Here is a 12,452-nt window from a genome sequence, read left to right on the forward strand (position 1 = left end):
AAGTCCCCAGTGACCTGTCTGAAATCTTCAATCACATCATTTCCAAACAAGTGACAAAAAGCATTCAGGTACGCAGAGCTGCACTGCAGGCAGCCACATTCCATCCAAACAGCAGATTTGATCCTGCTGCAGAGGAGTGAGATGACGAGGAAAAGCATCCGTGGGGCAAAAGATGGAGAGCACCAACCTCCCAGCTCCACCGGCCACCTTCCCAGTCAAGCTCCAATGTGCTTGGCTATCCCAAACTGGGTTTCTCAGCCTCCTTAAAAACAGTTTTACCTAAATCTCAGCTGCCCTTAGGCCTCTGAGGATGACATCAGCCCTTCCGAGTCCTCACCTGCAGGGAATGGACCAACTGCAGGTTCCTCTCGGAGCGTGGATGCTTTCCCCAGTAAGCGAAGCTGCCATGTTTGGAGGTGCACAGACTCTGTGCCTGTCCCTACAGAATCAGAGCCAAGAACTGGCTAAGGACACAGCAGAGTGGAAAAAACAAGACCTGTAGTCATGACTGGAGGGATTGACTGTGCGGCCAAGAAGGCCTCCCCTTCCAGGCTGCATGGCTCCACCCTGCCTGGCATCACCACAGGTCACCACCATGGACAAACCCCCACAACACACACACCAGAACCAGAAGCCACGTGAACTGACTTACAGCCCATGGCTATTTGAGACATTCTGAGTGGAAACCATTTATGCACCCAAACACTGGAAGCACAGTTGAGATTTGAGATTCCTTTAATCAGAAGTGCTCGTCTCCCACCAGTGTGCTCTTCAAGCCCCAAAGGGCATGCCTCTGAGGGACTGGGTCCCTTAGAGCAAGCCTCAGGCTCTTGGTAAAAATGCATTTTCTTGATTTTATTGAAACAATGGTGAACCCTGAAGGGTGCCAGTCTACATGCCCGAGGGTCCCCCAGGCTTCAGGGCCACAAGTCACCATCCCTCAGGGACCGCATCATTTGGCATGAGAGAAAAATAGTGACCACCACAGAGGGCAAGGAGTGACAAAGCGTGTAGGCTAATGCTGCAAAAGCTGCTAGAATCTGGCCACACGGAGAGCCGGCAGGTGTGCCTCGGGATCTGCATGGCTCCTGGGTGGGCTGCCCTACTGCCACCTTCTCCACTGGCTTTTCTCCTGAGTCTTTTTCCCAGGCGGGCCAGATTACCATTTAAGGACCTTGCCAATTTTCTGATTCTGGGAAGCAAAGTAAGAATTTGCCAAATGCACTGAGGCTGGGCAGTGGGAATTTTTTTTTTTTTTTAAAGGCCAGTCAGAAGTTGATCAGGAAAATGTTTCCCAGGATATTCTCAGGTTGGTCTCCAGACAAAGGCACACAGACTGTCACCTTCCAAAGGTCCCTCACCAGTAGGACGTGTCCAGGGCACCCAGCACAAGGACTAGTAGCAGAAAGGGAAGACTCACCAGGGACACCCACTCGGGCACGGAGCTGGCTGTGGGCTAGGGCAACAGCCAGCTTTGGGCACCGTGCTCCCTCTTCTTCAGATGCCAACCTCAGCCAAGATTTTCGATGGGGTCCCCACACGGAGGTGTTAACAACACAGGGCACACAGCAGTGAAGGCATCAGTGCATTGGGGTCTCCAAGCTGAAGGGTACCCAGGGGGTCCTGCTTTCCAAAATGTGTCCCCAGACGTAGGTGTGGCTTTTCAAGAAAGCTGTCCCCTCAACTGCAAAGGGCTTTCCTCATCATCTCGTATGAGCATTCCTGGCACCTGAGTGAACCACTCACAGGAGAGAAATGCAAGGACTGCTTCAGAAATGCGAGCCTGGAGCCTTGTGTTCTGGAGAAAATGGCTGGCAGCTTGGTTTTGACAATGCTTGCGTGCATGGAGGAAAGCAAGGACAAAACGCCCTGTCTGGAACAGGCTGACGAGGACAGTCAAGTGGCTGGAACAATGGCCTCAGCTCCAAAGCTGGAGAAGAGGGGCCGGGGCAGGTGTGTCGGCCGGGCCATGCACTCACATTGACATTCTCCAGTGACTCAGGTCACTACAACCACTCCACAGGTGAGGAAGCTGAGATCAGAGGTGAAACGCTTCTGTCCAAACTCGACCGAGCCGAGAGAGAGAGATGGGATTCAATCCAGAGTCCGCCCCCAACCCTGAGATCCCACCAACTTCCCAAGCTTGCTCTCCACACGCTGTGCCCATCACACCTGCACTGCCTGGGTGTTCTCTTCCTGACCCCCTCCCCAGAGGCCACTTCTGCCTGGCTCCCCCCAGCAGGAGTGGGGTGGAGCACATGTGTCTCACACACGACCCATTCTATCATTCTATCCGCTCACAGGAAAAGTGCGCCAGAGGAGAGTCCTGTTTCCCGAGAAAAACGCCAGCCAGCCCAGGGTGCAGCAACCCCACCGCTTCAATTCTCACACAGTCCCGCAGCTGGCCCCTAGATCCACTGTATTCCAGCTCATTCTCTTTTTTGGTAAGACATGCTCAGCTTCCTCCATCACGGCACTGACAAATATGCAGGCCTGTCACTCTCTCTACATAAAGTGCTGGGGTGTGGCTGTGCAGGGACCCCCAACGAGGTGTGCATTCTGGTCAAAAGGCTGTATTTCCAAAGTGCATGCTGCTTCTATTCACAGGTCAGAGTCCAGAGCCCCAAAGCTACCCAGGATGTGGCAGCAAGGATGTGGCTGGTCAGGAGGTAAGGGACTGAATGTTCTTGAGCATTTCGTCAAAGGCCTGTGGGGATGGCGCATCTGCATTCCGGAAGGTGGCCTGGACCCGGCTGTACAGGCTGAAGGATTTCAGCTCCAGCCAGACGAACCCGAAGCGGTCCTCGTCGAAGAGGATGAAGACCCCAGGGGTGCGTTCAGGGCTGGTGAAGCCATGGCCCGCGATGAGGCCTGTGCCATAAAAACTGAACAGAGACAAGAGGGTAAGTGTGAGTTGGGAGGAGGGCTGAGTCAAGTTCACCTCATGTCTGGCATTCTGAGATGCTCCTCCGTTCCACAAGAGCCACATCCACTATTCATCAGCCACAAGCTGACTCCCAAAGCCAGCCTGTCTCTACAGGGGCAGCTGGGGGTGCGGGCTGAAACTCTGCAAGGGTAGCTGGGGGTGTGTGCTGAGCCTGCCTCTGCAGGGGTAGCTAAGGGCACAGGTCAAGCCCACCTAATGATGGCTGCAGAGGCCAGACCTCCAGGCTGCTTGGGGTATGGGCACTGACGCACAGCACCTGTGAGAGGGATTCACTCACTCACTGCACACAGTGCTGCCTCACCAAACTAAAACAAGAGGTCTCTGCAGGCCCAAAGAGCTCTATTCCAAAACACACATTTCATACAAGGCCAAACATGAAAAAAATCTTCATTTCAGGGAGTTATGTCCCCATACAAACAATGAGATATAATGTAGATGGCCTGTAGCTGACATTCACTCAGGGGGAAGAACTCGCAGACACCCATTTATGGCTCTGAAGTCAACATCAAACGGGAAAACACTTATGGCTGTCTTGCAAGCAGCTAAATTCTTCCAACAAATGGCGAGAATCATCCAGCCACAAAGGCTCCAAAGGTCTGGTGGGTGAGTACCCCCTTGGACCAGGGCCTGGGCCTCAGAGGTCGTCTCAGGTGGAGGGAGAAGCTCCAGGGCCGAGAGGCAGGTACAGTCATCAGCACTGTGCTCGCAAAAACCAAGAGGCATTCCCTGTACAGATGCTGTGGCCAGGCCCTTCAGACCCATAAACCAAACAGGGAAGGACCGGGAGCTCCCATATTCAGCATGGGGTGGACTGTCATGCAGGTTAGCTGGGAATAGGGGCTGGAGGGCTCTCTGGCCAGTGGCCGTAGCACATGCTGTGACCTGCAAACTGGCTCGAGCCGGTTGTGAGGTTTTAGGAGTTTTGACATTTTTGAAGGGTAGCAGAACTTTTTCCTTTTATAGCTATTCAAACATTTACACCAGCTAAAACAACACTATGACACTATTTGTATGCCTCTCTCTGTAAGCTCCTCAGTCACTGTTATACATGTGAACATGAAGAAAGCCCCACCCAGACATCCAAACCCCATCTGGGAGCTGGGCAGGTGGCACCTCCCTCCATGATGGGAAGTTTAGTGGTAAATGCAGACACATGGTGACATGGCTTGCAGGTAAAAGGAAAATAACTTGTAACGTGAAAATGGCAGAAAGACTTTGATGCCAGGATACTGACAGGCGGACCCTCAAAATGACCCCCAAGGCCACTGTCTGGCAGAACCCTCTGTGTTGATGGAATGTTCTAGAACTGCACTGTCCACCAGCCATATGTGGCCAGGAAGTACTTGAAACGTGGCCTGGGTGGCTGAGGGCCTGGATTTTTCATTTTATTCCATTTCAGTTCATTTAAACTTTTAACAGTCCTAAAGGGTAAGAACACAGGGCAAGGGCCTTGTTCATCTATGAGGAGCAGCATAAATGGAAGGGGACCGGGCCACTGAAGGCAGTGGCCCAGACAGCTGTGTAAAAAAAGCCAGTAAGACAGCAGCTGGCGGCTGTGCAGGCCTCATCTCAAGTCAGCAGCCCAAGCCCTGCAGGACCAGCGGCAGGGCCAGCACCTGCCATGCAGTCTCAGCTGGTGTCCACTCCACTGGCCACCCAGGCACTGGCCTGGCCCAGCAGAGGCAGGCAGGCATGGAGGAGGGAGAGGAGAAAAACAGTACCCACATCTGAACCGCATGCATGGGGAGATAGCCAAAGGTGCCCAGAAAGATGCCACCCAGGACAACACCCAGGCAAACCAAAGTGGGCTTTCCACAGGGTGGGTGGGTAGGTAGGGAAGGTGACTTTGTTTCCTGCTTTCAAAGCTGTTGGACACTTCACCTGCTTTCACTTGACTGACTGGAAACTAGATTTAGAAGCCACTAGTGGAGCGGCACTACTGCAGGGATGTGGGGCATTAGGAGGCCTTGTGCCCTGCAGCTCTGAGGTCCCCCAGAAGGGGTGGAAGGACAGGACACAGCTGTGCAGCCACTTACTCAGGTGCCAAGGGACGTGCTCCAAGGGGTCAGAGGCCGGCCACACTCGTGTCCCAAAGCTCCAGCTGCTACCCTCTGTGAGGTCACAGGCCCTCTCTGCCCATGCTGGGTGTGGGCCTGGGGCCCTCACTGAAACCCATGCTGACCCGCCCTCCGGCCCCAGTGCCCACTACATCCTTACCACATCCTGCAGGTTCGGGGGTAGTCTTCATTCCTGGAGCTCACGCCCACGGGCAGCACAAATGGCTGCCCCTGCCCACTCTGGGCAGGCTGTTCGGCCACAGCCACGGCATCCCCAGGTTCACCGCCGTCCTCAGCAGGTGTCCCGTCTGGGCCCCTGCTGGGTGCCTCTGCCCTGGGCTGAGCAGGACTTGGCTGGGATTCCCGGAGGCCCTGTCGGCCACGCCCCTCGCCTGCCTCGTACCCGCCTTCCTGCTGCTCCTGGCGCACCCGCTCTCGCACCTCCAGGACGATGCGGGATAGCTCATTGAAGTTGCGCTGGTTCTCGAGGTCAGGCAGCTGGATCTGGTGTCTCAGGTCGATCTCTACCGTCTGCTGCCCGGCAGGGATGTTGGGGTCGCCCTGTGGAGCAGGTGGTGATCAGCAGGGCTAGGGCCAGCAGCTGCAGCACCACTGTGTGGGATCTAGCCCAGTGGCTGAACGAGCTGGCACCAGCCCTCCTGCTGACTTAGCAGCATGTCTTACAGAGGAAGAAGTCTCAGAATTCTTTAGAAAGTGGTGGGGGCCAGTGACGCCTATGAGTGCCCCTGAGGACAGCAGCTGGCTCATACCAGCTTAACCACACCCAGAAAAGTTCAAAGAACATCCCAGAGCCAGGCAGCAGCCCAAGGGACAGCCCAGATCTGTCTGCCTGAAAGGCACAGCTTAGGAGCTGAACCCCAGGAACATCCTTCAGCCCCAAAACTCCATGAGGAGTCTAGGAGCCAAAACACTGGGGTTCAGGGAAAGCCCCATCATGCCAGATGTGGCCCTGATCCCTGGAGGCTCAAGGAAGACGCTCTGCCCCTTCAGGCACTGTCCGCAAGGATCCCTAATAACCATGCGGGACAAGCAGGCAGCATGTGCCAGCAGCCCTGGCATGGGGAATGAGCCTGTGCTCATAACAGCCCTGTTCACAGCCCCAGGAGAGGAGCAATACCGTTGGGCTCACCACACAGCCTGCCCTCAGGTCGCTCCCAGAAGAGGAGCTGCCGAAGCCCCAAGACGGTGAGGGCTGTCTGCGAGTACAAGAGTCTCCATGCCACTGCGACCTCCCAGGGCTGCCAGGGTGGCCGGAGCTGAACGCTGGTGTGGAAGCACACGGACTCCCTGAGGGTTTCATAGAAATGTGATTCTAGTTCAGTGGGGCTGGCTGGGGCCCTAGAATCTGCATTCCCAAACTCCCAGCGCTACAAGTATAAGCCCACTCTGAGGAGCAAGGGCACCAGGGATCTATGTCTGCCCAAGTTCCGTGACTATACAGCCCAGCTGGCCAGGGCAGCCACCACTCACCGTGATCTTGGTGCCCCTGGCACGCCGGCCATGGAAGCTGAGCATCACAATCTCCAGGCCGTGGCTACCATAGGTGCCTTTGAAGAGGCCTGGCTTGATGAGGTCATCAGGGCGGCTTGGCGGCAGGTAGATGCGGCGGTAGGTCAGGCAGTTGCTGTGGGAAGCGGCATGTTAGCACAGGAGGGCTGGGCAGCAGGACTGTGGATGCACAAGGCACCGGGGCCACGCTTTGCAGGGTAGGGTAGGGTAGGGCGGGCAGCTCAGCTCAACCAGGGCCAGGCATCCACCAAGCTGTGGGCAGCAATGCCCCTGGGGGAGCCCTCACCCCCACCCACCTGCATGCATGCTTCCAACAGGGCTTCTGGAGGGAAGGGAGGCATCAGTGCCAGTGCAGAGCTTTAGGCGGGAGGGGAAAGGAAGTGCCCCTTTGCTCCACTACCCGGGGGAAAGAGCCCAAGTCACTGGGCTGAGCAGCGCCACACTCTAGAGCATGAGTGTTGGCAGGGGTGACAAATCAGACAAAAACAGACACCCAGATGAAGGAAGGGGTCTGGGGCTGTGCCACAGCAGCTACAGGGAAGCCTGCACTCCCAGCATTCAGAGAGAGAGAGTGTACTCCCAGCACCACCAGGAGAGAGGGGCTGTGCTGCTCCACCCATAGAGCTATGCTCTCACCACCCACAGAGAAAGGGCTGCACTCCCAGCACTGACAGAGAGATGACTGGTCCTAATACCCAGAGAGAGGGGCTGCACCACAGCAACCACCAGGAAAGGGCTGTGGTCTCAGCACTCACAGAGGGGCTGCACTCAGCACCCACAGAGAGACTGAGTACCCAGCACCTACACAGGGCTACAAGGAGAGAAGACTGCAGCCTAGCACCCACAGAGAGAGGGGCTGTGTTTGAGCACCCAGTGAGAGAGAGAAGACTGTAACCTAGCATCCATAGAAAGAACTATGCTCCCAGCACCACAGGGAGGGGCCCCACTCCCAGCCCCCAGCAGGAGAGAGGACTGCATACTATCACCCACTGGGGGGGAGAGAGGACTATGCCCCAACACCCACCAGGAAGGGGCCACCCCAGCACCAAGTGGGAGGCCGCCGCACTCACTCGTACTGACTGGTGTAGATAAACTTCATCAGGATGAGCTCCTGCATGTGTTCATGGAAGATGTCCTCCAGCGTGCGCCCCCATTCCTCCCTCAGCCATGTCCGAAATTCCTTCCAAAAGAACACAGGTCATGAGTATCCATATGACAGGATGCCATGAAGAGGATGCGCCACTGAGTGGACACAGTGAATCGTTCTTTGTCAGTGAACCAGCACCTGCAGAGCCCTCCTGGTGGGGCAGAATTGACTTGGCACTGGGAAGAGAAAGGGGAGCTGCCAGGTTTGACCCCATGTCAGAAGTGCCTGCCAACACAAAGTGAGGGTCCTGAGCTCTTAGGCAGCTAGGCAGGAGGCAGCAGGGGCCATGGGGAGCCCAGGTGAAACCAGAACTCCAGGTGGGATTCCCTTTTGTGCCCATCGGTGGGGCAGGAACAGCGTCTATACAGACTAGCTCCGCACAGCCCAGCCACTTGGCCTGCCTCTCTGGCTCCTGGGAGCCTGAGTGTCCTGGGACTCCTTACCACCAACCCTGAGCCATCTGAGTCAGCCAAGGAGAATGCGCTGACCCCTCAGCCAATGACTTTTCAAAGGAAAAGTGGGTTTGTTAAGGGCGCTCCCAAAAACTCTGCAGCCTCACCAATCCATCCTACATTCTGCCATCATGCAGTGCTGAGGATATTTCATGCTTAATGGTTCAATTCTACACAACTTACAGAATTCATCCAAACTTCCAAGTTCCTAGCTCAATACAGTGTTTCGAGCCATGATCTAGACTTAACTCTGCAAAGGGACGCATGAGCAACTCATAAAAAAGAGGAAACACTAAGGTCAATCGCTTTCAAACACCACTGCTCCAACCTCCCAACCAAAAACAGCAATCACTGCGGGGGCTGCGCTGAGCACCTGGCAGGACCACACAGTCAACACAGAAGCCTCCTGGATTTTCATGTCTTATCACCACAAAATATAAAAATGAAACTTTAAAAAACTATGTACAAAATCCTCAAAAAACTTAAGGCTTCGGAATACATGTTACAAAATAGGTGGAAGATCTATTCTGAAAACCACAAAACACTGCTGAAAGAAAAAACCGCCTGGGTACATAGAGACACCATGTGTGTGGCCTAAGCACCATCTCAGCCCCATTCCAAGCGCAGTTCTCTCCAGACTGATCTACACATCTGACATCATGGTGACTGGGTACATAGAGATGCCGTGTGTGTGGCCTGGGAGCCATCTCAGCCCTGTTCCAAGAGTAGTTCTCTCCAGACTGATCTATAGATCTGACATAATGCCAACTGCAAGCCCACCAGGCACTACAGCAAAGTGAACTCGCCGAGGCTGAAATCCTATGGAAAAGCAAAGAACCTTGACACACAGGCAATCAGGAAAACCAAAATCAAAGCGGGAGAACCAGGCAGCTCTCAGAACTTGCCCAATACACAGCTCCCATCATGAGATGGGCACCAACCTCAGGCCTCACACAGGTGCCAACAGAGCCAGGAGCCCAGAAACATTGGCACGGACCCAGCTGCCTGATTGTATCAGAGGTGCCTGCGCCTGCCCCTGAGGAAAGAAAGGGTTTCAGCAGGGGTTCTCCATCAGCTGGGTTTTCATATAGAGAAGAAGGAACTCCGACCCCACCTCACACCACAAGCAGGATCATTCAAGATGGGCCACAGGCCTCCACACAAATGCAGAACCTGATGTGAAGCTGCCAAACTTAGGTTTAAAAAATAGAAATGGAACCTACCTTTGCAAACTGAGTTTCTTAGGACTCAATTTTTAGGACTCAAAAAATAACCATAAAAGAAAAATATTTCACAAATTAGACCTCATCAAAATTAAAACCTTCCATTAAAATGGCTGAACTTAAGGAGGAAAGGCTCTTCAAATAACAGATAGAAACAAAAGTAACTGAATGTAATGAACAAAGATTTCAATGTTACCACCATGAGTAATGAGACTTCAACTCAACACCATCAGGAAGATAAGCCATGATGTCACTTGGCATAAAGAGGTCCAAGCAACAGGACTCCCAACCAGGCCCTGTTAACCAGAACAAGGTCCTCCCAAGCACGTTTATTATGAAATTACTTACCAGGGCAACACATACAGGCACCAAAAAAAAAATTTCATTTTTTTTTTTCTTGGGCACCGATCAATTTCACATTTACCCAGAGCCTGCTCACTAAACACACTGTCCTCACAGCCCTCACAGCAGCCCTGGCAGAGGGGGCTGAGGGTGACAGGGATGGCTGCCTGGGACAAGGACATGGCCCATTCTCCCCTCTCTCTGCTCCTTTCACAGACCCTAGATTTCCAAAAGCCTCTGTGAGGGGTCTGAAACACAGGGGTGGGAAGGGAGATGGTGGCTTGGCCTGGCCTGGCACCCACACAGAAAAGGCCAGGTCTCGGTGGGCCTGAGGGTCATATTTCTCACAAGGACCCACGGTTGAGGGAACCCGCAACCCCAGTAATATCATCAGATCATGCCAGTGAGGCAGCCTGGGTGCAAGGAACAACCTCACAGGGCGGAGGTGACTCACATAGAGGCATAAGGATGCCAAAGAGACAGCACGGCCCTTGCAGCCTCCCCCGTCCACAGCCCAGCCCCTCCAACCTCCCTGGGCAGACAAGACTCCACTCCCTTGGAACATGCTTAATAAGGTTTGGCTGTGTCCCTACCCAAATCTCATCTTGTGTCACTCTTTTAATTCCCACATGTCATGGACGGGATCCCGTGGGAGGTAACTGAATCGTGGGGGTGGGTCTTTTCAATGCTGCTCTCATGCTAATGAATAAGTCTTACGATCTGATGGCTTTATAAAGGGGAGTTCCCCTGCACAAGTGCTTTTTTTTTGCCTTCCGCCATGATTGTGAGGGCTCCCTAGCCACATGGAACTGAGCCCATTAAACCTCTTTCCTTTATAAATTATCCAGTCTTGGGAATGTCTTTATCAGCAGTGTGAAAATGGACATACACCACTGATCCAGAAGTTCTTGACCAGCAGAGCACAGGGTAGTCCCAAATTCCTGTGCCCAGTCTTTTACCTCAGTTGTGAAAATTATCGGGATGTATCGCCATGTCCAGATCTCCTGGCATGTCCTTTTTCTGGAACCCAGCTCTCCCGGTAACCTACTTGCTCTCTGGCCTGAAAGACTTAGCTAGAAAGTGGAGAGGAGCTCCCAGCTGATGCACAAATCCACAGACAGCCCTACCCTCCTGAACCCCCACAGAACCTAAAAGAAAAGCAGTGAGGACACTGCAGGCCTCAAGATAAAGTAAGTGTGGGACCAGGTGACAAGCCCCACAGGAGGGCACAGACCCCGGCAGCAGAGGAGAGGCCGCTGTCACTCTGGGATGGGTGGTACGGCACTGTCACCAGCGCCAGCCTCTGCCCTGCCTGGGACAGTGGCACCCTCACCCTGTCGACTCTGGGAGGGAGAGTTCAGGAGCAGGAAGAGCCGAGGGAGTGCATTGGACAGGGATGTGGACATCACACATAGGGCAGCACCCCATACACTGACCGTAAGTAAGCATGCTGCGATTCCAATCACAAGAAGAGACAACAAGGGGATGTTTCTGGGAAATAGCTACTTCTGGAGTTCATATAGCAAATGAACAAGATGAGCCAGGAACATTCCAAAATAGAAGGGGAACACAGGCAATTAAAATATAGTGATAGGCTGGGTGCAGTGGCTCACAGCTGTAATCCCAACACTTTGGGAGGCTGAGGTAGAAAGATCATTTGAGCCCAGCCTGGGCAACACAGTGAGACCCTGTCACTAAGTCATAAGTAAAATAAAATGTAGTGATAAAACTACAAGAATTAGAATAGTATGGTACTGACGTGTAGACAGGATCAGAATATCAAGTCCAGAAATGAACGGAATATACAGGGTAACCTAGGACAAAGGCAGCACTTCAAATTGATGGAGAAAGTGTGGTTATTCCACATCCAGTGTGGAGATAACGGAGCAGGATGCACAGAATCAAGCCTGGGGCTAAGCCTTACATTTCACATCAGAATAAATCCAACAGAACCAGACATAGACACAAGAGAAGAATAAAAGCATTCATTTGTAAACATATCAGGGTGGGGAGAGATCTCAGGCACTAAACCAAGAGGCCTTTAAGGAAAGATAGATACATATGCTTTTGTAAAAATTTTAAATATGGCTGGGTGCGGTGGCTCACGCCCATAACCCCAGCACTTTGGGAGGCCAGCAAGAAGATCACTTGAACCCAGGAGTTTGAGACCAGCCTGGGCAACAAAGTGAGACACCCCCCATCTCTTAACATTAAAAAGTTCCCTGGATGAAAACACATCGTAAGACAAATCCAAAGACACAAAAGAAAAAAACGTGGCAATTCCTATCTGGACGGGCTTCAATTTCCAAATAGTTAATGAGCTGCTACAAACCCACTTGAAACCCGCCAACACCAAACAGAGAGGCATGGCTATGACAAGACAGTTCATGAAGAAGAGCCCCAGACAGCTCCTGACCCCAAGACACTAGGCTGGCCTCACTAAAAATACGGGAAACATCAACTCACACCACTATCAGGATTCCAGCAAAGCATTCGCTTTCACCTTCATTCCTGGGGGTTTCTCTCGTTTCCACAAGGAGATAATGTTGTTATATTTAAAGTCAGGAAAAATACTACTACAGTTCAAAATCAGTGAGCCCACACACAGAAGTTGCCTTACAGGAACTTTTCCTAATCCCAAAGTATATAGTACCAGAAATAGAATATGGTTTTCTTTTCTTTTCTTTTTTTTTTTTTTTTGAGACGGAGTTTCGCTCTTGTTACCCAGGCTGGAGTGCAATGGCACGATCTTGG

General features: G+C 52.9%; 1 protein-coding gene across 3 annotated transcripts in view; it reads right to left on the reverse strand.

Moving 5' to 3' along the window:
- Positions 1–717: 717 nt before the first annotated feature.
- Positions 718–12,452, reverse strand: part of FBXO31 (F-box protein 31) — a 49,893-nt gene continuing 38,158 nt past the window's right edge. For all 3 annotated transcript variants that reach the window (XM_017543679.2, XM_017543683.2, XM_017543684.2), the window contains 4 exons: positions 7,605–7,714; positions 6,496–6,649; positions 5,165–5,565; positions 718–2,885 (listed from right to left, as the gene is read on the reverse strand). In XM_017543679.2, coding sequence (XP_017399168.1) covers positions 2,663–2,885; positions 5,165–5,565; positions 6,496–6,649; positions 7,605–7,714 — 888 coding nt within the window. In that variant the 3' untranslated portion in view covers positions 718–2,662. The remainder of the gene's footprint in view (positions 2,886–5,164; positions 5,566–6,495; positions 6,650–7,604; positions 7,715–12,452) is intronic.

Source organism: Cebus imitator, unplaced genomic scaffold, assembly GCF_001604975.1.
Source record: "Cebus imitator isolate Cc_AM_T3 unplaced genomic scaffold, Cebus_imitator-1.0 Scaffold159, whole genome shotgun sequence".
Classification (NCBI taxonomy): Eukaryota; Metazoa; Chordata; class Mammalia; order Primates; family Cebidae; genus Cebus; species Cebus imitator.